Genomic DNA, 27,227 nt, shown 5'->3' with positions numbered 1-27,227 from the left:
GTCGATGGATGGAGAATGCCCCGTATGGGGAACAGTAGCCTGGTAACAGTTGTGGTTTTGCATCTTTGCCATTATCTCTTCCTCTGAAAACAAAATGTTGATAACATCCGAGGTATCATATGGAAGAAAATATAAAATATCAATCTCAGGAGAAAGTTTGGAAATTTTTGTAAAATCGGGGCCTGGGTCTCACATGTTGTCAAGGACCTTGATCCATCTTGTCCCGAGAGTAACGTGTCATCAGTCAATAATAATAATAATAATAATAATAATAATAATAATAATTAGTAGTAGTAGTAGTAGTAGTAGTAGTAGCAGTAGTAGTAGTAGTAGTAGTAGTAGTAGCAGTAGTAGTAGTGTTGATAATGAAAGATAGGAAGATCGGAGACCGGTGTGACATGTACAAAATTTAGCTCGGTATCGGATCACAACATCTTGTATTATCCCGGAAGTTATAGCTATACAACATGGAGGAAAAAGAAAGCAAAAGTCCCTCGTGTGATCTTCTGTACCCTGAAATTCTATCACATAGTGACATCGTTAACCTTCTTAAACAAGTAAAGAGCAAAAATTTGTGTTATATATAATATAATATATGTTATGACCATTGCAAACACTGGCAGATTCACATTTACATCACGCTACGTAGTAAAATTGACCGATTGATACATGATACTGGTGAGTTTCCGTGCACCGGCATTTTAACATGGACTTCACATAGGTACCGGATGCATACTTGATACTAACTTGGTCAGAATCATGAAAATATTTTGGCCTGAGTGAAGACAGCGGGTTCCGATCTCTTGAAATTATTGAACCTCTTTGATAAAGATACTGTCTGCGGTAGTCCTAGTACTAATATTAGTACCCTTACTCGTTCCTCGTGGACAGGGTACTAACATGAGCATATACGTATTAATGGAGCAAGCCGGGTGTGATTTACACCCGGCGCTCTTTTAGCCTAATAATAACACTTTAAACATATTCCTCGTATATAATCCAATAAATTGAGTAGTCCTCTTATTTAATACAGGAAGTATCGAAAATCATTGTAGAAATAGTTGTAAAATCTCGTTTACCTTTTTTAGCCGATATTTTCGTTTAGATGTCTGCCATATTATTTCAAATAATGATTACTTCCGTTCTCAGCCTCGTTTGTTTGTGTGCCATATAAGGACACTGACGCCTTATTTGGAAATGTAAACAAATCGTAGTAAAAATTTGGCGCCGTTTGGGTCAGAAATTCTGCGCATTAAAAGTAAATACGGTTTATCGGCAACTTTGAAATTATCACCAAGAAGCGATTATTCGCACTTGATTGATAATAATATAGCGTAGAATGTCCAAAATATGGTCTGGCAAGCTTTACGTAGAAAAGAGGTAACGGTGAGAGTCTCGCGTTATCTGTCATGGCGGACAGAATGAGGTTAGTGTAACCATGCCAATTTATTTTATCGTGTACGGGCTTAATCAATTCAAAATAAGCCAAACTTCTTTCACAACATGATTATAATTATGTAGTTGATTTCTACACTGTTTGTTTTTCTCACTTTAGTGATGATTTTTTTTGCTCCATTACATGATATGGGATCAGTTCGTAGCCTCAACCACAACAAATCAAGTTGAGGCTACGACATCGTAGCTACGGTAGTCCTAGTTACTTTAGCCCTACATGTGTAAGACCTCGACGCTGATGTTTATGTTTTGGGCGTCTGGGTCTTACAGCCTAACTAACGGTGCTGTGTAGCGTGTTTTGATGTTGACTAAAATCGTAAAGAAAGTCAGATTTTCAGGAATATGTCACAACTGGCAACCAGTAACGACGCTTTTCTACTATGTAAAGTCAATATTTTAGTCAGACTTTACTAACTCTGATGACTTTTCTCTAATAAATTTAAATTCTCACAAAAGAAATGGACCTGTTTTCAAGTTTTGTTGGCCTACAGTTCAGTTGGCTGGAAAGCGATCAAAGCGGGGATTGCCAAAATCAGGTTGTTGAAGCATTATTCTTGAACAAAATGAACAGAAATATATTTGCCTATTGGAACTGTAAGTAACATTTCATTTCTTTCAAGAATAATATCCCCCACATGAACTTACTTGAACATACTTAGGCATACCTCAACTACCGTCGCATTTCAACAAATTCAATTGGATGTCAACAGAACATAAAAATGCATCCATTTGCTAGTGTCAGATTTTGATCTACCAGGATAAAAACAGCACAGTAAGTATATTAATTACATATCAGTTTGTGGAAGAGTGTTGATATGGGCTGCCAAGTGTGTGAGATATTCCTGAAAGTTTGACTACTCATTCCGATTTCAAGTGACAGCGAAACATGCTATATAAGCTCGCTATTTGGATAGTAAGACATAGCACTAAAACATAAATAACATGTGATATGTCTTACATTGTAGGACTATAGTTACCTCAGACCATTCACACTCCTAGTCCAAGTTTCCTCTGCCCCTTGACATCATATTATTGATATGTGGTCATTTATGTTGAGGTGTAAGGTCAGAGTTAATACCTATCGAAAAGTTTTGCAGTAACTTGGAGAAAGTCAGATTCATCAAGAAAAGACCTCATGTCAGTGATGGTTTTGTTGTATCACGCATCTTGTGGTAATTCTCATTCCATGTGTAACTTTCACTCATTTCCACTTTAAGAGTGAATTCTGCTTGCCCAGTGTGTGGATTATTTCTGTATCTCTAAATGACTTATTGCAGGTGGTACAATCATTAAAGTCTGTTACCCAACAAATAAACAACACTTTCAGTTGCCATTAGCATTTTGATATGAGTACAGTTAAACCTTATTTGAGCAAGCACCTGTCATTTATGACTAAAATCATAGTGCATATAAATAGATTTTACTTTATGAATGTACTGGTTTGAGAACCCACCTGCTTAATGCAACCTGGTGGCCATTGCATTCTTTGGCAAAATATGTTTCAACACTGTAGTAAATGACCATATTTTAAAACCAGATATAAATCATACACTTTTTTTAATCTTTTGTAACCACAACTACTGAGTAGAGATTGTAAGTGTAGTGCAGATAATTTTGAACAGGGAATATCACAGACAAGAGGATTTATTGTTGTTGTAGGGTTTAACGCCATTTTTTCAACACACGATAGACTATATATGGTGGCCAGTATTAATGGTGGAAGAAGAACCTGGGAAAACCCCGGAAAGAACCACCAACCCTCAAGAAGCTACTGGCAAGCTTTCTCACATACCCACATTGACTGAGTCTGAGACTTAAACCTACGCAGACAGAGGTGAGATGGCAGTGATCCGTAACGAAGAGCGCTTTAGACCACTTGGCCACTCGGGGCCCCTCAGACAAGAGGAAAGAAATAGTTTAGTCTGGTTACTTAAGTCTTTAACATTGCAAGGCCAAGTTGTATGCTGTTGCTTCAGACCATAAACCAGACTTGCGCACTAGAGAAGTCAATTTCTTTGGGAAACTTCCACTGGGTACCCATTGATCCTAACATTGGTTGCCTGGGTACCCGTTCAAAGGTAAATTGTATTAAATGTGAACCTGAATTGCTTTGTTGTGCTTTCATACATGCCAACCCACAAGAGAGGTACAAGCGTAATTGTTACTAATATAAGTGGCAAAAAGACATGATCTGAGCATAGGAAGAGCAATCTACATATTACATGCCATAATTGCAGAAAACCATGAAAAATGCTGTTGAGTTCTGCATCTGCAGTTGAAATTCTTGTCACAAATCGGCTAAATCTATGTTGATTTGTAGTTAGTATGAGAGCATAGACACAAAATAAATTTAGAAATTATTTATGCATAACACCCACTTTAACAAGTATACAGGTCTAACTTTAGCAAATGGTGATGAAGTCCATAAATGATGAATGCTGTATTACATCACTGTCGAATTGTTCTTTAAAAATTTGTAAATTGCTTTTGATTTGTCTTTTTCCAGATGCAACATGTTTTTAAGTTCAACAAAATTCCTCTCCTCTAACATTTTTCAGTCATTTAACATCCATGGTTCACATCGGTAAAGCCCTTTTCTTTTAATATCTGGTACCATTTTTTTCCCTTCAATTTAGACTGGCCTGCTACATATTTGTGCATAAAAAAGAATGAATCTGTGATTCCTGGTTTCACATTCAAGAAACCTGTCTTTTTTCAAAAACTGCTTCAAGTACAGTTACTATAAATAAAAAATAAGGAAATTAGAAGAAGGTCTAATGATGAATAAATGCACAGAAGCTAATAGTCCCATGATTCAAGCCTCAAACTGTGCTCATTATTCTGTGTCTTTCTTGCTCCTGAAACCTGATCTGCTATTGTATTACCCAGGTTATTATAAATAGGTGAGAACCTGGGTACCCATTCACATCTTTACTGAGGACATTACAAACTGCCATTGTAGTGCCATGATCATCAAAATCCATAATACAGACATGTTATGGTTCATGAAAAAAGAGATTCCTGAAAATTGTTCTTGTCATAGGGCTAATGATTTTATATTGAAATATAAGGAAATTTCGGTCAGCATGCACACAAAAATCAGTCATATTTTTATATTGCACACTGAACCGCTCTGGTGACCTAGCAGTTAGAGGGTCAGCCTTTGATGTGGGAGATCGTGGGTTCGATTCCCAGCTGAGTCATACCACAGACTTACAAAAATGGTACTAACAGCTGCCTCGCTTGGCACTCAACATTAAGAGTTTAGTGTTAGGACTGGTGTCAGGATAATGTGACTGGGTGGGATATCATGCTACATGTCTGCGGCACGATGCCCCAGTGCTAGACATCATAGCGATATGACTGAAACATTCATCATACACGCACACATATTGCATTTTTTAGGCTGTCTGAAAGTAACATGAAAGGCAGAGAATGTTGAAGACTTTTGCAAATGAGAAAATTGTGAAACTTTAAAAAATAAGTATATTTTGTTACAGAAGATATTTTTCTCCTATCTGTGACAATTTTTAGTAATATTAATAAGACTTAGTTAAAAACAAAAGAGGGAAACAGCATAGTACAAACATTTGAAATTTCACATACCTTGACACAATTGATTTACTCTTAGCTTCTTGTGACCTTTTCTAGGAGGCAAACCTCACCCATTTTATTTTTTTTTGAAGTTGCATGTTTGTTAATACGATTTACCATTCCATCTTTAAAATAATTGTCAATCATCAATCGTGGAGACTTTTATTTCAGATGTTGATATTATTTGTATATCTGTTGTGAAAGCCCACATTAAGGGAGATCTTGTAACCCCACCTTGAATGTATTACAATAAGTACTGAGGTAAATCAGTTTAATGTTTAGTTAATAATTCATGACAGCTGAGATTAATGACATCTTTGCTGTTTTTGTAATAAGATATTTGCTTTTTAAATATAATTCCTTTCATTATTGTAAAGATATATTTGTATTCTTTGTTACTTTATCTCTGTTACTACTATTACAAACCCACACACATCACTGAATGTGCAATGGTCATAGATCTCATCCTCTGTTCACCTTGTTTCACTTGTTAGTCTTGTTCATTGTGTTGATCAATTTATTATTTATGTAGCATGTGTCTTTAGTTTGAGCTTTGGGCTGTAAATAAATTGATTGAGTAAGTTGTTATGGGTTTAACACCATTTTTCACCACATGGAATATTTTAACAAGAAATATGAATAAAATAATAGTCTGCTAAATCATCCCACAAACCTGCACTGATACTTATGGAACATGTGAGGTCTGAGCTTACTTCATAAAATTATTTAATTGATGCAGACAAATCTGTCTGCAGCACATTTGAGTACATTTTAGACACTCTCTGATATTTCTTGCACTACTTGAGTTATGGACAGTTCAAGGGGCCTTGCGATATGTACAGAATATATTTCTGGATCAAATTCTATCATTGTCAGGTTGTAAATCCAAATGGAAAAACTCAACCCTGCCTATTGTAACCATTTCAGATTTCATGACCAGAGCAAACAAAACTTTCAAACGAGTGAATGAACAAATGTAGCATCTAATTTGTTGCTGGGTCTGGATGTAATTAAGTCTCTTGTTATGTATTTATTGAAGGGCCATGTGTTAAAATGGGCCATGTATTAAATGGCTTTTACAGAATCTGTCTTCACTCAGAACATACTTCTTTCATTATTTTGAGCATTGTAATTATCAAGTTTGCAGGTTTGTGGTAGCTTTGAGGAGACAGTCTGACAAATGATCTGAGTTGAAATGAGACCTTTGCTGGAGATATAATTTATGCCTTTTATTTCAAATGAATGATGGTATAAAATTGGCACATTGGGAAAATAAGTTACAGAGAATTTCCCTGGCCTTTCACACCCAATATTACTGTAAATACTTGCTTATAAGTTGAGTCCAACTGCATAATGTGCCAGCATATGTGAATCTATGCAGTTTGATATGTGTTATCAGTAGAATCAACAACATAGACCCAGATCTGCAGGCACATTATGCTAAGGCAGATCATGATCATTGTTGTTTACAGTTTGACTTGACTTATAACTGAGTACATACAGTAGATATTTAGATTGTTATGTAGGGGTTGGCGATCTGGGTGCATTCTCTATCAAAAATATTGAAACCATGTGAAAGCATAATTTAATTAGGCAGCTGTTTTGCATAGGTTAGCCTTTAATAAGCAGACATACATGAATGAGCTGATTATCCTGTGTTTATGAATGTTTGACCATACATTCAGAGTCACATGATCACCAAATCTTGGCATCAGCATGCATTTGGCCTTTTCTCTCTGTACATGTTGCTTTTTATCACATCATACTTGGACATGTTGCATTAAGTAAAATATATGCCACAAGATTTTTGGATAAAATAAGCATGCAGTGTTGGAAATGTGAGTGCTGTAAATGTGGATTGTTCATTGGTTTATTAAATGGATGAATATGTTTTAGTTATAATGAATGGGGTGATACAGTTTTACCTAATGATTTCTGGCCAGTAGGTTTTCATATGGTTCAATTTTGCTATTGCATGTGTGAAGAAACTACCTTGGAACAGTTGAAAAAATGAATCAACAAGACCAAATCACTCTGATGAGTTACAAAGATAACAAAATCAGTCAGGGACCTGGGGTGACTAGACCTCCCCAGCAGATGTAATGGAATGCCTCTGCATCCTATCAGGCAGCACTTTCTACCTTTTGCACCATGCTTGGTTTTGGTGAATTCCATATTTTCAGTAGGGAATATGAACTTTATTAGATTCAGTAATAATGAAACAGTTTTGGTTTATAGTGTCTAGGTCTGGTGACTGCTGGTGTTAGCTGATTTATAGCATAAGTATCATATGATTTTGAATTTTATAAATTATAATGAATCTTGTTAAGACTCTTATTTATTTCAGGTGATGGCCAGCTCAAATCATTCAACATGTCTCATACTGATCATGCATTGTGGTAGTGGTTACAAACCTAACCTACTACATGTACTATTTTTGTGACATTGTTCTATTGGGTTGGTCTAATACAGTGTGTAGAGGTCACACGCTGTCAAGTAACATATTCTGTTGTTATGATCAATAGCTCTGTATGTGTGAACTTTAAATTAATGATATTCTTTTTTAAATGGGTATGTATGAAAGCCTGTCAGTAGTGTCCCCTGGGTCGGCGGTTCTTACGAACATTTTCCTGGGTTCTTCCTCCACCAGTCATGCTGGAGACTATGTATAGCCTATCTTGTGCTGAGAAATAGTGTTGAACCAGAAAACATCAGCAACAACTACCACATTTTGTTCCATAACATGATAATATTCCTGTGATTTGTAAAGAAAGTGTTAAATAGTTAACAATTAGTAATGTCATTCATACTACAGCGGTACCTCGGGTTATGAACACCTCAGGTCACGAACCATTTCGGGTTACGAACAACAACTTCGAAAATTTTTTGTCTCGGGTAACAAACAGTGCCTCGGGTTACGAACGAAGGCGAGAGAGAGAGAGAGCAAGGTTTAACGTTGGAGACAAACGATCGTGTACAGTACAAACGAAGGCCACGCAGTACTAACATCGCTTAGCGCTAGCCTAGTAGCCTAGTTTTGCACGCGTGCACAGCCTCGCTTTCATTGGCCTTACTACACAGCAGTAAAAGATTTCTTAGCAGTGGCACTGTGTTCAGTTTATCTCTTTCATTATTTTCCTTGTTAACCCCATCAATTATGAGTTCAAAGAACGGTAGTGGTGCTACTAGGAAGCAGAAACGTATAACGGTGGAGGTAAAGAAAGAAATAATTATGAAACTTGAAAATGGCGTTCGTGTGTGTGACATCGCTAATGAGTACAGCATGGCAAAATCAACTGTCTCCACCTTCATAAAGAACAAAGAGTTACTCAAATCAGTTGATGTGGCTAAAGGCGTAACTAAGCTGCAGAAGCAAAGACCTCAAATTTTAGAGAAAGTTGAAAATTTTCTCTTGATCTGGATCAATGAAAAGCAACTTGCAGGAGACAGTGTTAGTAAGGCAATAATATGTGAAAAGGCAAAGCTGTTGCACAGTGATTTATTGTCGAAATTGCTTGGTACAAGTGCTGAGACTGACGATTTTAAAGCCAGCAGAGGCTGGTTTGAAAAGTTCAAAAAAAGAAGTGGCATTCAGGGATGGTCCTGGCTTTTAGAAAGCTGTCGCCAAAAAAATCGCCAACCTCAATATTTTGTCGCCAATTTTCAAAAAGTGTCGCCAAAACAAGTAGTGTACATTTTTCCAAGTGTTAATTTAGTCTATTAATGTAACAGGCAATGAAAATTACAAAAGATGGGTTAGTTAATACTTTAATTACAACAAGCATTAACAAAATGTTACAAAGTGTTACATGAAGATCTGTCGCGATTTTAGGGCTGCCCACTTGTTGAATGCAGTTTCAAAGTCTAATTTTTCACATCTGTACATGCTGATTCTCATTAAATTCTCGAGAGATGAGACGCAGAGCTTATTTCTGATGTCAGTTTTTATGAGGTTCATCTTACTGAATCCACGTTCACAGGCTACAGTGCTGACAGGTGACACCAGTAGTCTCTCAGCAGCCCCACCCCACCCCCCACCCCTTTATGGCTAGCTTCACAAAGCTTGTAGTGAATTGCTTCCTAAATCCCAAGAATGATCACTGAATGATGTATAAATTTTCTCGAGAAGCAAAATAGGATCTCCATTCCCACGAATGAAACTTACACGGGTCAACACCTGGCAATATTGGACAGTATATATCAGCATAAATTCACACCCAATTTAGGGATTCTTTCACTCCTGTATTTTGAGAAATAAATAATTATTATTAATTATGCAAAACTGTTTTTTTTTTTGTGCTATTTCTTGTTGTGGAGTTTAAGTCTCTGCAGCCGTAACACGGAATTGATGGCAAAAGGAAAAGATCAATGAGTAAAATGCTGCACTGGTGACAGATATAATTGTGATTGAGATTTTTTCCATTTGCTTTGTATTTATACACAGTGGGTACTTCAAACGTTATCAGTTTTCTATAAAGGTTCAGCGAAACTATTGTATTGGCATATGTAAAAAAAAAACAAAAAAAAACACAGAAGGATTAGCCATACAATTAATTGTATCTGTTCTATTCGCATCTTCAGAAGTTGGTCAGTTGTAGGTATAGTGCGGTAGCATGATTGACTATCGCAGCATACAGCACTCAGCCCAGATGTCAGCATAAGCAGATTATGATGTAACAATGCACAGTAAAGATGGGGTCGTCAATATGAACAAAGCATCGTTTGTGTAACAGATTGATTCCAATGCATTGCTTAGTCAAGTTTGTGGCTTCCTTTCGTTCTCCCTTTTAATTTATCCAGTCCAAATCCATGATTGTATGTACAAATTAAATAACCAAAAAGTATGTCGCCAAAAAGATCGCCAGATGGGATATTTTTGTCGCCAATAAGAAAAAAAAATCGCAATTTGCGACATTGGCGAAGCCCAGGACGATCCCTGGGCATTCATAGTGTAATTAGGCATGGAGAGGCTGCAAGTTCTAATGAGAAAGAAGCAGAAGCATTCAAGGTGGCTGCCAAGAAACAGCGACAAGAAACTCCTGAAACTAATGATTCAGAATAGCAAACAAAGTGACAAATTTCCCATGATCGTTTTCTTGGTAAGAAAGATGGACTAAATCTTTTTTTATTTTACATTTAATTTATTTGGTTGTTTTCTTTCTCTTTATTTAATACGTGAAGTACACGTATTCTTTGCGTTTTGTCAGGTAAACAACCGGATGTTAATAAAAAAGAACGATTCTTTCATCTTGAAACGGATTGTCTCTATTTCATTGATTTCAATGTTTCGGGTTACGAACGTTTCGGGTTACGAACCGAGTTCTGGAACAAATTAAGTTCGTAACCCGAGGTACCACTGTATATATGTTGTAATTACTCACATCTGTGTTTTTCCCCTTTAGCAAGGCTTCCCCTCTTTCATGGCCACTTTCTTGCTAAAGAAGGAACATACTGCAGTTTATACAGAAAAATGTTTACCGTATATTTGAAGTATTTTGCTAATTTGTATCTCTGTCATTGTTTTTTTGCACCATTTTGAAAGTCTGGGTTTTACATCTATATCATTTTATCTATTTTCTTATGGTGTTGTTTTCCTTGTGAGTTTTGATTGCCAGTGTTGCAGAAGAGCTTTTGCCCTGCACTCTCTAGCTAGTAGTGTGCTGATGTAGAGTTAAACCTAATACATACATACATACATACATACATACATATATATGCATACACGAACACATGCATACATAAATTACATAACAGAATACCATTGAGTCTGACAGACCCCGGGGGGTGGGGGTTGTCAGGTTTTAGGCATTAAAGAGGTAGTTTGTATAAAAAAAAACAGGCCAGGGAATTTGCCATGGAATTTAAACAATTAGCTGACTAATTTGTAGCATCAGCCAGCAAGGGTCTTTCATTTAGCACATGTAGAGGAATTCATTTGTGACTTAATTGCTAAATAAGCTTTGTGCAGATTTCAGTGTTTCCCGATATGTTATGTTTGTTTTTGTTTACTTTACTTTTCAGAGGTGCATTAAGATAGATGGACTGGAGCAACTGGAAAAGCACAAATTGGTGGAGCTGTTCTATAAATATATCCTGCCCCTTCCACAGAGAAAATATCGCCTTAACCGACGAGGGAGATTGATGACGAAGAACCAGATACAGTTAGCTAAGAAACGGAAACTGTCCATTACCACTACACAAGATGAGGGAGAACCAGTTATTAAAAAGTGAGAAGAAATGTTAATGAAATAAGGTCTCACAATAACATATCTGGGATCTTTCTGGGATCCCTTGGTGCAAAAATGGTCTCAAATATAATTTAGATGGAACTCAACTACAGTCATAAAAATGTCTATGTTCTGCAATTTAGCCCTGATCCAAGTTCTGCCCAAAATGATTGATCCAGATTCAGATTCCATTGCCAGTCATGTTAGAAAGGATTCTTAATCATTGATAATTCTGTGTACACTAGACACAAGTTATAACAAAAATAATCAGCAATGGTTCTTGAAATTTATTGAATTTTAGGTGATTGGCCATATGTTACATGGCAGTTACGGTTCTATCAGCTTGACAGTATAGTTCTGATTACAGACAAAAGTTAAAGCTATATATCATGATCCAGTCTTGTCTTCCTTTTGGTACCTGTATCTGTTGATGGTATTTATCAGGAAACTGGTCCTAGATGAATCTCAGGGTTATTACAGAGTTACTGGTATGGGGAGATAGGTGAAAACCCTCCTCTAATTAAGCTTCATTGCTTGGTGTTATTGAGACCCTTCTAGTTATTATGTGTTTACTAGCCAAATAGAAATTTGTTTGAAAGAATTTATGAACAAGTGAACAGTTAATTCTGGGATAGCCTGAAATCAAAACAGATGTTTAAACTAAACTTGCATTTCAAGTTGCTATACTTGTATAAAACTTAACAGCAATATGTTTTTCAAACCCAGATAAAGACACTAAATAACAGGCATAAGCAATTAAATTCAGTTTTAAAGTAAACGTTTCCCTCAGCAACTCCTTAACACTCCATTGGGAACAAGCAGTTAAATTCAGTTTTGTTTGTTTGTTTGTTGTGGGGTTTAACGCCATTTTTCAGCACACGATAGGCTATGCATGGCGGCCAGTATTAATGGTGGAGGGAAAACCCCAGGAAGAACCACCGACCCACGAGAAGTACTGGCAAGCTTTCTCACATACCCACATTAGCCGAATCCTATACTCGAACCCACGCAGACAGATGTGAGATGGCAGTGATTCGTAACGGAGAGCGCTTTAGGCCACTCGGGGCCCCAATTCAGTTTTGAGTGAGAAATACCTTTATCAACTCCATAACACTCCGTTTTCAACAAGCAGTTAAATTCAGTATTAAAGAGGAACCTTTGTCAGTTCCCTTATACTCAGTTGGGAACAAGCAATTAAATTCAATTTTAAGTTGAAAATACTTCACCAACTCTATGTTGAAAATTTAATTGGACTTTTCTCTGACAGCGTTGTTATTAGCTATCACAATTGAAAACAAAATCACTGGAGAGGCATAATTCTCTTAAGTTATGTTACATTCATTTATTACTTCAGAACACATTTGATACTCTTCTGGATAATTATGTCTCACCTGACCTCCCATTTTCCACTTTATGGAAGGGAGACATAGGTTTCATACGCTGTATGTGTTTTCTTCTGCCTGCTTAACTGAGCGTGTGAGCAGGATATCTTGGGAACTGTTGCTCTAACCCAGAATCCAAAGAGCTTAGTAATTTCTTTGATCTTGACCATGTTTTCAGGGCCACATGGTAACATTCTATCTCAGGGATGCCCATCCATCAACCATTGAGTAGGAAAGCAGGTTATTTATGGAAATTCAGGACCAAAGTCAGACCTGGTAAGATACATTGGTGTTTTGAGAGGATTCCAGACCTGATTAGGTTTTGGTCATAATCTGTAGAGCAACATTTTGAGTCAAAGAAAGGCATCCGCTGATAAACTGGATGTATATTATTGTTGGACCAGACCTGACCTAATAGTATATGTATATGCATATCTGGATGAGCACAGTATATTATTGTAGGACCAGGCCTGATTTAATAGTATATGTATATGCATATCTGGATGAGCACAGTATATTATTGTAAGACCAGGCCTGATTTAATAGTATATGTATATGCATATCTGGATGTGTACAGTATATTATTGTAGGACCAGGCCTGATTTAATAGGATATGTATATGCATATCTGGATGTGTACAGTATATTATTGTAGGACCAGGCCTGATTTAATAGTATATGTATATGCATATCTGGATGTGTACAGTATATTATTGTAGGACCAGGCCTGATTTAATAGTATATGTATATGCATATCTGGATGTGTACAGTATATTATTGTAGGACCAGGCCTGATTTAATAGTATATGTATATGCATATCTGGATGTGTACAGTATATTATTGTAGGACCTGACCTGACATAATAGTATATGTATATGCATATATGGATGAGCACAGTATATTATTGTAGGACCAGGCCTGATTTAATAGTATATGTATATGCATATCTGGATGTGTACAGTATATTATTGTAGGACCAGGCCTGATTTAATAGGATATGTATATGCATATCTGACCAGGATCCTTTGATTTTGACTCAGAAAGTTGGTTAGTAACATTTTGTGCGTAGAATTGAATATTTCATGGCACACAAAAATATAACCTCAACCTTCTGACTTTCAAGCCTGGGAAACATCACTGTTACAGTTCTGTTTTTTTCACCCAGCAAGGTACTGTGTTCTCTGGCTCAATCGTCAGTGTCACAGGATGCCAGTATTTGTCATGTAAAGACCTGTTTTCATTGGCAATAACAGTTCTTCTAGTTGATTTATGAAAGAACTTCTCAAAGATTAATAGTTGATGAAAATAATTTAGCATCATTTATCCCTGTATTTTCTTCCCAGGAAATCAAGTGGACTTTTGAATTCTTTTGACTTGGGAGGTAGCAGTAGTGAATGCATCAAGGCTCCTGTAACTTGCATCAACTTGGAGAGAAAAACTATTAAATTAAGCTCCAGCAAGAAAGATCTTTCAACAACAACATCACTTTCTTCCTCAGTTTCAAACATAAAATTGACTTCAGATAGTTCAAAGAACGAAATTGAAGATACAAAAGAAAGGAAGAAAACAATTAAACCAGTTAGTATTTCAAACTCAGACACTAAGGCAAATTTAAATAAAACGATAAGCCTTATCAACAAGCACCTGACATCTTCAACTACAGGAAAAGGAAAGTGTAAAATAGAAGAGCAGAATCATGTTTCAGAAAAATCTCCATCTTCACTAGAATCAGAGACCAAAATGGATACTTCAGTGGCTGTATTATGCAATAAAAATCAGGTAAAATTTATCTTATGCATATTCACACTTCCTGTGTTAAACATGCTTGCTGTTTTAGTTTTTTGCCACTGTTTTTGATACATTATCTTTTATTATTATTATGCCTTTGTGGGGTCTATACTAAAGCCTGTTTGTCTCTCCATCTATCTTCTGCTCCTAATTACTCCTGAAATCTTGGAGATATTTTCTTTGAACTGAGTGTGCTTTTTATTCCGGACTAGATACCGTGCCCATTCAAGAATTGAATTCTGGTAAGCGTTTTCAGAGTATTCCCCTTTGTAATGTGTTTATAAGTATGTATGTACAGAAGTGTCAGGTGTATTTTTACTTAATAACTCCTTTACTCTTTGCGAAATTTCATGAAACTTGATATCATTTTGTATCAAGACTAGACATTTTGCCCTTTAAAAACAAGTGATGTCAGCTTGATGAATTATCCTTATTATTATTAAAGATTGTGACCATCCAACCATCTCTTTACTAATCAGTATCTCCTGGACCATTTAAGATATCTTTAGGGAATTTCATATGCATTTGTATCATGGTAAGTTCATGTCATATAGAAGATTAGATTTCTCAGATTTATACTTTTGGAGTTATCTCCCTGGGAACATTTTATTTATACATCGTTTGTCAATAACCATTTGAGGTGTCTTCATGAAACTTTGTATGCTTTTACATCATGATTAGCCGATGTGTTTTATAAAAGAATGATCTCTGTCTAATGAACATTTTGAGAGTTAGTCCCATTTTTTAAATTGTCGAGTCCGTCAGTCTCACATTCTTGATAGTTAATACTGCACATTTATTTCTTTTCTTGGGTATCGTTTGTTTTGATTTTGCAATAGATGACATTTGCATTTATACCTAAATTCCTGGATTGGGGTCCTTTAATTTTCAGAGAGATCATTGTTCCATTTACCTTTTGCTATGTAGTTTGCATCAATGATGACATCGTAGAAACTTTGTACCCCCTGTAAAATAGTGAATTCACAGTGTCTTCTGAACTGTTTGAAATAACTTCATGAAATTTAGTTCAGAGTCTCCAATATTTTTGCTCTTAAGTTGATGCACCTTGCTGTATAAACATTCAGAAAATTCATGTGACCAAATTTGCATGCACCTTTTCAGTAGGCAAGTTACTTATCTAGTAGAAAACGATGCAGACAGACAGTATGGCCTTTCAGAAATAAAAAACTTCTGGTACAGAGAGAGAGCTGGGTTCAATCTAGGATTCAGAAATATGGGGCCAATGGCCCTTTGATATTTTCTAACAAGTTAGGGGCCAACATTCATTCTAGTCTGCTCTTTCATCAGTGACCATTATGTGTCCTCTTTGGTGTAAAAAGTTCCCTCTATCTTGCCATTAGGGCACGTAAAAAAGACCAAAGAAAATAAAGATAAATAAGGGCCCATTTAGACTGAACTGAGTACATACCAAGCTTATTGAATAGTGTGCTCATTTCCATAGAAGATCTAGGCAGTTTGTTCAAGTTGCTGACAAAAAATGTCTTGAGTGCCAAAATAACATACTCTTAGATCGTTGATATAAACTTAAAGACGAAAAGCTCAGATTTTATGCAAAAACAGTACTGCATTTATGCTCATAGTAGTGTACTAGGAGAGAAAAGTCTAAATTTAAATTTCCATAATAAATTCTAGATGGTTATAGTTACTTGTGTATGAGAAAGTCAAATCCCAGTATGAAAGGCATATGACAGTATGAAAGGCATATGACAGTATGAAAGGCATATGATGATCACGGTCATAGCTGTATTAATTTCTGCAATTTACATTATTTAATGTAAACAAATGTAAAAACATTACATTTAGTTCACCTGTGACCAACATTTAATATTTTACGGACTACCACTACATCAGAACTCAGGGATGGTCCTGGCTTTTAAAAAGTTGTCGCCAAAAAAATTGTCAACCTCGATATTTTGTCACCAATTTTCACAAAATGTTGCCAGAACAAGTACTGAATATTTTTGCAAGTCTATTAATGTAATAGGCAATGAAAATTGAAAAAAAGATGGGATAGTTATTACTTTATTGACAACAAGCAATACAGCCATAATATTACAAATAAATCATTACATGACTGTTTTGCACTATTTCCATGGTATTTGCATCCCGCATCACCATTAGTGCATAGGTATGGCTGTTGTCACCTGAAATAAATACATTATCAAATCTAAAATATCTCCTTTTCTGACATGTACAGTCTCTATCTCATTTTTTGAATAGAAACATCAGGTATTAAGCAAATCTATATTATGTATATTATTTTCCAAATAATAGTTTTGTAAGGAATTTTAGTTAAAAACATTTTAATATTAAAACCCTGATTGAACTTTGCACTTTAAGATAAGTGACTGATATGGTGCATTCAGGAATTACCCCTCCCCCCTTTATGGCTAGCTTCACAAAATACATCTCCGTTAATCAGGAGTTCAGAAATGTATTTTTGCTATGCCTTAATGCTTTGCTTGCAGTGAATTGCTCCATAAGAATGATCACTGAATACTGTAGATTTTTTCTGGACAGGCAAACTGTGGTCTCCATTCCCACAAATGAAACTTACACGAGTCAACACCTGGCATTAATGTACCATATATATAAGCAGGAATTGCCATCATTAAATTAAAAGAAGGAATGAAGAAAAATATCACAGAGCATATGTGCCACCAAAAAACTAATTTGGAATAAATATGTTATTTAGTAAGCAGTGTTATATGCATATATGAGTTAACAATAAGGAATTAAGGTGGGTTATAAAATGTGGGAAATATATATCACCTGTATGATAGCTTGAGACCACATTTGAACTGTTAGCATAAATTTACACCCATTTAAAGCATTGTTAGTTATAACAAAAAAGGGCATTTTTTATTTGTCCATCAATTGCTGCTGCTTTCACTCACTGTAGAACAGGCAGTTTTTTGAAGTATGTCGAAGAGGCTCGAGTCTAACCCTTAGTTATTGTGGAGTTTGGGAACAGCTGACCAGAATATGAAATGGGGGCACGTTAGGGGGTGGGAAATAATGCACTCCACAGGGAGAAACTGTAGTTTTAACTAAATTTATTCAGCGACTTTATGAATTCTTTGGAAATCTTTCTGTACATTTGAAACTTCAACACAGAAGGCATTTTTCATTGGAACGTATTCAGATTTCTTGAACTATTGGAAATGAAAAGACTTTAAGGAAATAGGAATTCATTCACCACACTGTAACTTAATTTAATTCTTTCACTCCTGTATTTTGAGAAATAAATTATTTTCTTTATGCAAAACTTGTTTGTTTTGCTATTTCTTGTTGCGTAGTTTAAGTACCTCGAGTCGTAACATGAGATTAATGGCAAAAGTAAAAGATCAATGAGCAGAATTAACATATATTACTTACCCCACCAGGATTCATGCTTGGTGACACACATCTTCTTTAAAATATCATAGCCAGTAGTAAATGAATTGATGACTTGTGCCTGGATTCATATATTACAGAACATCTGCTTTAATTTTGTATCATATCTCTGGCACGGATGCCCAAGTTTCCAGCTGTCAACAAATTTTTTGGGATCTTTTGACCCATTCATCATGATGTGGTGTTGCATATGAAGCATTACTACCATCACTACATGTAGATGATGTTGGACTGTCAGGTATAACATCAGGTTCAGTGACTGATAAATTTGCACTAAATTCAAATGCTGTTAATTTTGTTAACTTACTCTTAGGATGAGACGATGAACACACAACGTCTAACTTATGTTTACCCATGATAAAGTTGCACTGTTGACAGTATATAATTCTGATTGAGATTTTTTCCATTAGCTTTGTATTTATACACAGCAATTTGTACTTTAAAGGTAATCAGTTTTCTCTGAAGTTTCAGCAAAACTATTTTATTGGTACATTTAAAAACAACAAGGATTAGCCACCATTCAGTTAATTGTAGCTGTTTCTGTCCGCATCTTTAGAGGTCAGTCAATTGTAGGTATAGTCCGGTAACATGACTGAGTGTATCACAGCATACAGTGCTAAGGCCAGATGTCAACATAAATGGATTATGTTATAACAATGCACAACAAAGATGGGTTTGTCAATACGTACAAAGGATTTGTTTATGTAACAGATAGATTCCAGTGCATTGTGTATCCAAGTTTGTGGCTTTCTTTTGTGATCCCTTTGAATTTCCCCACTCCATTTCCATGACTGTATGTACAAATAAACAGCCAAAAATGCTGTTGCCCAAAAAATTGCCAGATGGTATATTTTGTCGCCAATAGGGGGGAAAAATCGCAATTTGCGACATTGGCAAAGCTTAGGACGATCCCTGAGAACTTCTAATTAATGCACTGAATGTCATAAATAATATAGTTAATTGAAGGATATGTATTAGGAATGTAATAAGTATAGGGGTGTTTGTGTGATCAAAAGATGTAACCCAGCTATGAGTGCAGACTTAAGTGGAAAAAAATAATGCATGTGATATTGAGTTCCACCAAAACTTTTATGTTTAAGCTCATGATTATGCCAGCAAATTTTTTTTATTTATGTAGCATGTCTACAACAGCCACCCATGGGAAAAGGCACAATTGGCCTTTTTAGACAGGTGACCTCTCAAGACAGGTTTAACTCTCAAACTTCATTCAGGACACTCTTATATGCCATGAACCAAATAACATTGGCATTAGCATTTTTATTAGTTCTATCATTATTTTTATTTCACGAGTATTATTTTTAGCAGTAGTTATATACTACCAAGATATGTGTATTTATTTCAGCTATTTAGCTAAAAGAAAAATAACAAAATTAAAGAAAATAGGTTCAACATAAGGATACTGTATCCTCGCTTTTTTGGTCGGTGTTTTTTTTTAAACTTGCCAATGAGAAGAGGTGTCATCTTCTCCTCTGTAGAGAAATAATGAGGTTTGCATACATTAGTACTAGAATCTGACTGTCATTTAATATGTTATAAATCCAATCAGATAATTTAGATACACCTCTAGGGCCCCAAATGGTCTAAAGTGCTCACTGTTACGAATCAGTGCCATCTGAACTGTGTCTGCAAGGGTTCGAGTCTCTGTTTCAGCCAAAGTGGGTATGTGAGAAAGCTTGCCAGTAGCTTTTAGTGGGTCAACTGTTTTTTCCCCAAGTTTTCCCAGGTTCTTCCTCACTGTTAATACTGGCTACCATGTATAGCCTATCTTTTGCTGAAAAATGGCATTGAACCCTTCAATAACAACAAGAGCAATAAATACACCCCCCCTTCAAATCAAGAAGACTACTACTGTGTACATGGAGGCCCCCAAGTGGCGGAGAGGTCTAAAGCGCTCTCCATTATGGATCACTGCCATCTCACCTCTGTCTGCATGGGTTCGAGTCTTCGATTCTGCCAATGTGGGTATGTGAGAAAGCTTGCCAGTAGCTTCTCGAGGGTCGGTGGTTCTTTCCAGGGATTTCTTGGGTTCATCCTCCACCATTTTATACTGGCCGCCATGTGTAGCCTATTGTGTGCCGAAAAATGGAGTTAAACCCTACAACAACAACAACTGTGTACATGTACTTGTACACTTTTTTATGTCTTTCTCTCACTCGGCGAGCGTGGGTACGTGGGAAAGCCTGCCAGTAGCTTCTCGCGGGTCGGTGGTTCTTCCCTGGGTTTTCCAGGGTACTTCCTCCACCAGTTATACTGGCTGCCATGTATAGCATATCTTGTGCTGAAAAATGGTGTTAAACCCTAAAACAACAACTTTCTCTCACTTGCATGCACACACACAAACACTTATCTTATTATCAGTAGAAATGGCTGCTAAATAAAATTAATAATCAATAGCTTACCTATCATTGTAAAACACATGACTAACTTTTTGTTATGGCAGTTGGTATAATTTGGCTTGAAAACAAGTGTTCACACTTCAAACAGTTGATGGATTAAGCAGTTACTCAAAATGACCGAGATGAAAAGACAATTGGCTTTTGTTTGTGACCTTTGATGATTTGATAATGAACATATGCTCCCTGGTGCAATTATTGTTAGTTAAATAGACTGTTAGTTCAAGTTTCCACTGACCCTTCCCACCCCATTTTTGATACTTTAGCAGCAGAGGGGGCGAATCCGACATTTTGTCCAATCGTCATTTGGCTTAATTAATACTTTCTGCACTCAGCGGATCCGGTGTCGTCAGCGCCTGGTAAAAAAAAACGACGATATATTCCTCGTCGGCATCAATGTTTTCGGCGTGGTCTTTGCAACATCCCTACTCGTGCTGCGAATCCCATATTGTAATTATCGTTAAGACTTTTTATAATATTGAAATCATCGCCCGGTTTTGCTCTGCGGTCTGGATTGGCTGCTTCAGCCTGATCACCTGCGGTATCTTTTTTCGCCAGCACGTTAACGTACTGAAGATGATCAGCGTTATCGGTGGAGTCCTTCGCAAACATCATAGATGGGCCCGCCGATCTTGTGTAATCATCCGAGTATCTCGCTAACCCAATTATCGTCGTTGCAACATCAACCTCGCGTTCTATTGATTCAATTTCTCGCCCGTCAATAAGATATCTGGCGCTCTCAAATAACGCCATGATACCCGTGTTGACAAAGCCAACTCGAACACGATTGTCATCTGCGTATGGTGCATTATCGGCAGCATTTGTCACGAGTTCTCCCTCAATTTCGATAAACGCTTCACACGGCTGTGGCGGGTCAGGAAAGACGACTCGGGCAATTGAATTATTTCGAACGCGGGCAAGTATAATCGTGCTTACACCGACCCATAGACTAGCGCGAGAGATAAAACAACGAAATGTTGACGCCGTTACTTATCACAGCTTTTTTCGATACAGCGGTGGTGAGTGGACTCCTGATCGAATGGGTGAAAAATTTATTCCTGAGGTTATCATCTGGGACGAAATATGTACTGTTTCGTTAGATGTTTTACAAATGTTTCTTGATTGGTTGCTGCTCGCGAATACAGCGGTAATCATGTGTGGGGATCAGTGCCGTTATGTAATCGTTTAATTAAACTAAATTATGTTTGGACGATCCCCCCGACGACAACTTCGTTTTTTTTTACCAGGCGCTGACGACACCGGATCCGCTGAGTGCAGAAAGTATTAATTAAGCCAAATGACGATTGGACAAAATGTCGGATTCGCCCCCTCTGCTGCTACTTTGACATGTATGTTGGAGTATAAGGTCTGAGCTGATTGCCTGTTACAATTGTTATGTCTTTAATCTGCTGACAGTTGAGATGAAAAATTACATTGTTGATGAAATTTGACCTGATACTCACCATTTGCATTTCTAGTTACATGACTACACTAATGTCACAACCAACACGTCAGTGACATTAGAGGTACATTAGATGTGTGTTGTCAGCCCCTTTCTAATGTTGTTGTACAAAAATGATAAATGAAAGTCATGTACTGTTTATAAAGAATGAAAGGAGACATAATTCTCAACATATTTTACAAGAACAATGACCAGAAAGCTGTCGCTGTCCCAGCAACTTTGAGAAGTCAGACTCATCAAGAATAGAGCATGTGTCCATGATGGCTTTGTTGTATCACATGACTGCCATGTAGACATGTACTTTCTGTTTGATGAATCTGGCTTGGTCAGACTCCTTTGAGTTTCACAGGATTATGGTAAGTACAATCGAAAAATGAAACATTTAAACATTGATTCACATAATACATGTATACCCTCATATATACCATGCCTTGCTCAAAGCAAAATAAGTTTAATTTGTGTGCTTAAAACACTTACTCCTGATATGCTCCATTGACTGCAGAAGGCAGGGTGAAACCACTCCTTGCTTAAGAAACACATGTCTACTGACGGTAGAAGACAGTTGACTGCTGATTACATTACATTTTTATAGACAATTTGCCATGGGAACATTAAAGTGGCCATTTTGACCAGGTGACTGCCAAACTCAGGTGACTGTTAGGACATGTTTGAGTATATTTCAAATTATTATGCAATTACATAAAATTAAATGTCCATGGAGTTGAAAATATTAATTGTTTGAATTTCTTTTCATTTATAGGAGAAGGAAGATGATGCAAGCAGCCCAAAGAAAAAGTTCAAGATGAGTAAAATCTCCTGGCCATAGCTTTTGATGATTTTAAGGCTCTTCATTTGAAGGTTTATATTAAACACATGATCTGACTGGAATTGGTGGGAATTTCTTGAATACTTCAAGTACAACCCTCATTTTAGAACCTTTTCATTTATAATTTTTATCAAGTATTTCTTAAAATTGAAGGTAAGTTTTGATAACAGAGTTCAAAATCACTACTAGAAATTATGAAACCGGAAATATTCTGTTCCCATCAGAGGTGTGCAACAAAAACATACTGTTAGTTTTGTTTCATAATACTGCTAAAGTTTCTTTATGTTCTAAGACCAGTCACGCTCATATATAGGAATGGCGGGTAACTTATTTTCATGAACCTACCTTGTGTAGTATTGTCTTTGAGATTTTAAGAATGGCTTAATTTTCAGGGTTCCTGAAGTTTATAAACAACTGTAATACCTGAGAAATAAATGCACTCAATTACTTTTGTAATTGTTTGACTCTTACAGGGTTTTGTGGCTTAAAATTCCCATAACACTTCACACAAGTCAAGTGAATATCAGTGAATATGAGGAAGATCTAGAACTAGTATGGAGAAATCCAAAAATATCCTGCTTCTTTTAAGTTTCCCATGTTACTTAATTCTAAAATGCCAGATTAGGTCCAATTTATTTCCATACTAATGGCGACAGTTCCTCATAGGTATTGTATAAAAATGTAACTCATGAAAAGATGTATAATATATAATGGAATCTGTCCAACAATATTCTCAACATCATTAAAAATATCCAGCTGATGTTGTAGTTGGGTGATAAGAGAGACACCAAAGAAATGGTCTTTCGTATTATAATGAACATTAGGAAAACAGTCATTGGAGATTCAACAGGGCATAATTTTTACTTTTTCACCAAATATTATGATAAACATTAGAGGGCTTTCCAAATGAACCACCGTTAGCTTGAAACATTTCATTTGACAGCATAACTTTACTTGTTTTGCAGGTGTTTTTTTAGTTAATAATTAAATTTTGGTAATTTAAATTTTCGCTTTTTAAAGGATTTTTCTGAACTGTTTTACTGAATCACACATATTCTTATTACATCGGCTAATACAAACAGTGTATGATTGGTCATTTTTGTCTCCATTTTCTGTTATTTCAACATAAGTCAATTACCATTATATTGTTGTTTATTTTAGAAGAAATATTATGTCAAACCCACTTACACATGATCACTCCATGTTCTGGGGACAGTGGAGTACATGTTACATTGTGGTTATCCATTATACCAAAACATAATGTTTTTATTTGTATTGATTGAACATGACAATTGTCCTTTTTATAAACAGAATTACTGTTATGAAATCACCCTTGATCCAGCATGAAAATTGTTATTTAAACTTGAAATCTAATGAGTACATAACAGTGCACATGAATCGAAACTGGTTATCCAGCAGGAATAGAAACTAGAAAAAATAAACTTCTTGATAATGTGTTGTGACACACAGACTGTTTCTGCATTATTTTAAAGCAAAATATAATGTAAATTCAATTTGTTCACTACTTTATGTTATTTATATTAATTTCCATTTTTATGGAATAATAATTCTGTACATATTACATAGATGTGACTGTAGTGAGAAAGTAGGCATAGTAGTCTTTCATCTACCCCTTAACAAATTGGCATGTGCTATGAGGGATATCAAGCTGTCATTGTTAGGTAGCAATATCACTATTGTAACATAAACTCTGCTGATGCAGACAATGTGAACTATTTTTCCAGTGCTGCCAATATTTCATATCAATATGAGATGTAAAATTCTGACACAAAGTCAGTTTATAAAATTCCAAGGATCTATTGGTCTTTTTACAACTTCTGTCATGAATTAGGTCAACACATTTACTTTACTTGCAGGGTCTGAAATGGCCAAAAACTTAAGAGATCAGCATAAAATGAATCAGATTTTTGTGGATGTAACATGGTAAAAAATAATGTTACAGTGTGTTTTCTTCTGAAGATCTCTGCATAATTTCAAATGTATATAGTTATCCTTTCTCTGTTAATTTAATGCCATTGACAGTTGTTTTTATTAAACAGCTGGGCATTTGATGGCATTTAATCATTGCAGACTTGATTAGACTTCAGAGTGCCTTTAACATTTTGCTTTAAATTTTTAGTTTTAATATATTTTGCTAGTAGTCAGTTAGATATATACGTGTTATGTCTTTAGTATTGGTTTGAAATAAAATATGCATCAACATTTCTTGACTATTTCAGGAAATACAATACTGCCATATTTTGCAGCCATAACACTTATTTTAATTCAAAATGTATAATTCAGTTTTTATATTTGATTGTTAATATCCTGGAGAAGGTTTGACCTTCGTAAATTTGTAAATTCCCTTCTCAGAAGTTACAGTTTACTGTACCTTGCTTTGTTTGGTTGGTTTTGATTGGTTGTTATCCTTTGGATCTTGTACATTGGATGTGGCTTCTTTGTCAAATGCTATACCTGAATTTTTGGTTGCTTTAGAGCAGTGATTAATGAATATCAACATTAAATTCAATATCAATACGATTATGTAATAGTTTTTAATTAACAGAATATTTTGGTGCCTTTTATTGTAACAATCCATATATGTACATCATAAAGGTGACTTGAATATAATTATTTAAATCCTCATGAATTTTTATTATTTTCCAGGATTTACATGTACATCATAGGAAACAAGAGAAACGTTTAATGTATTTAACTTAGATGAACAAGATGTGTCTTTTTTATGAGGTCCAGTAGGGGTACGGTAGGGATATGTTTGATTTAAATATGGTCATAGATAATTAGTTATTTATTTGTTGTTCATTATCTGGATAAACATAATGAACAGTTAAACTTATGGCATCAAATGCAATTACACTGGAATTTCAAATAATGTTATGTGTCACATTCATAATCATTTCAAATATTTGATACTAGAGAGAGTTTATTTAATAAATCATGAAAATGAAACTTAGTTTTTCTTTGTAACTGACTCTCACAGATTCATGTGAGAAATTGTAGTTTGAAAAAATTAATACATTAAACAGGGCAAAATTATCATGCAATTCATAAGCTTCTGCTCATTTCAAGTCACTTTCTCTATGTAGTGACTTCGAAATGTTTGAGGTAAGGTCACATGACTTGGTCATGCATACTGCTAATTAGAGATGTCATGGTCAAAAAATGCTGTTATGCCTTCACAGAGTTACAGTCTTGCACATAACTTATAACATTAAAAGAACACAAACAGCATCATTACTGATTTGTCTTGCATGTGTCTCCTAAAAGGCAAGACAGCTTTTGACAGTATGAGTACAGTTCATATAGAATGAATGATGCAGCACAATAATTGAAGAAGGTTGACCAAGGTAAGTGACTTTGTGATTTGTGTTGTGATTTGGATTTTTAACGTAGCTTTAACAATTTTTCAGTCATATCGCTACGATGTCTGCAATGTTGCAGTTTATAGTGATGTCTAGCTCTGGGGCATCATGCCGCAGACATGTAGCATGATGTCCCACCCAGTCCCATTATCATGACACCGGGCCGACCAGTCCTAACACTAACCTCTTAATGCTGAGCGCCAAGCGAGGCAGCTGTTAGTACCATTTTTGTAAGTCTTTGGTATGACTCGGCCGGGGATCGAACCCACGACCTCCCGCATCCGATGCGGACGCTCTAACCACTAGGCCACTGGAGCGGTGTAAGTGACTTTGAATCTCCCAGTAATGAATTGAGCAATGCCATGCTACCACTCCACCACATATTTCATTTCTAATGCCGAAAAGTAGGTTACGTTAATTTTTCATTAAGCTTTGGTGTCATCTGTGGGTCTTTTGGTACCTGAGTAGACTAAACCTTTTTACATATTTGAATTACTGTTTATACGTCAGCCAGTTACATGTAAAGGAGTGCACTAGTGAAAATGCACAATGAACGTTTAATTGTTATAAGGAAAAGAAAAATGATGCATGATAATATCAAAGGTTCAGTCGACGTTTGAATTTTAGTGGACAAACTTTTTAAAGTTACGTTGCTTATTTCTTCGATGCAGCCAGACATTCACTGTCGGTGTACTGTCTGTTTTATTATATGCATTAATATTATTAGTGTATGATCGATTCTGCCTGGATTAAATATTGGCCATTCTACAGAATTCGGTGGTAGGTGTACGTGAAGCATACTTACGCAGGTGGTGGGGGGTGTAAAAAAGTATGCATGTGTCCGGCGGGGGGGGGGGGTCAGGCTTTGCCAGATTTTTGCGTTCATACTAAATGGATGGCCACTTATAGGCGTTTGTTGTGATGGGGTTTAACGCCATTATTGAGCACAAGATAGGTTATACATGGTGGCCATTATAAATGGTGGAGGAAGAACCCGGGAAAACCTCAGAAAGAACCACCGACCCACGAGAAGCTACTGGCAAGCTTTCTCTCGCACCACATTGGTTGAGTTCGAGACTCAAACCCACGCAGACAGAGGTGAGATCGCAGTGATCTGTAACGGTGAGTGCTTTAAACCATTCGGACACTCGCGGCCCCAATACGGGTTTGTAAAGGAGCATGAAAATAACAGATACATGCTGAGTTAAATAAAGATGAACTTTTAACAATCATTGTTCAGTTGCTTCACATAAGAATGAAACATCTACACTGGTCAACA

General features: G+C 36.1%; 1 protein-coding gene across 1 annotated transcript; it reads left to right on the top strand.

The window, feature by feature from the left end:
* Positions 1-444: 444 nt before the first annotated feature.
* Positions 445-25,535, top strand: LOC149801265 (uncharacterized). The gene is made up of 4 exons (XM_089955328.1): positions 445-557; positions 11,071-11,276; positions 14,002-14,437; positions 22,500-25,535. Exons 1-4 carry the CDS (start codon positions 468-470, stop codon positions 22,563-22,565), a joined length of 798 nt encoding a protein of 265 aa, XP_089811454.1. The 5' UTR covers positions 445-467; the 3' UTR covers positions 22,566-25,535.
* The last annotated feature ends 1,692 nt before the right edge of the window (positions 25,536-27,227 follow it).

This window comes from Sinohyriopsis cumingii, chromosome 4 (assembly GCF_028554795.1).
Source record: "Sinohyriopsis cumingii isolate HCF-2022 chromosome 4, ASM2855479v2, whole genome shotgun sequence".
Taxonomy (NCBI): Eukaryota; Metazoa; Mollusca; class Bivalvia; order Unionida; family Unionidae; genus Sinohyriopsis; species Sinohyriopsis cumingii.
Note: the sequence above shows the minus strand (reverse complement) of the source record. Positions and strands in the feature narration are given on the sequence as shown.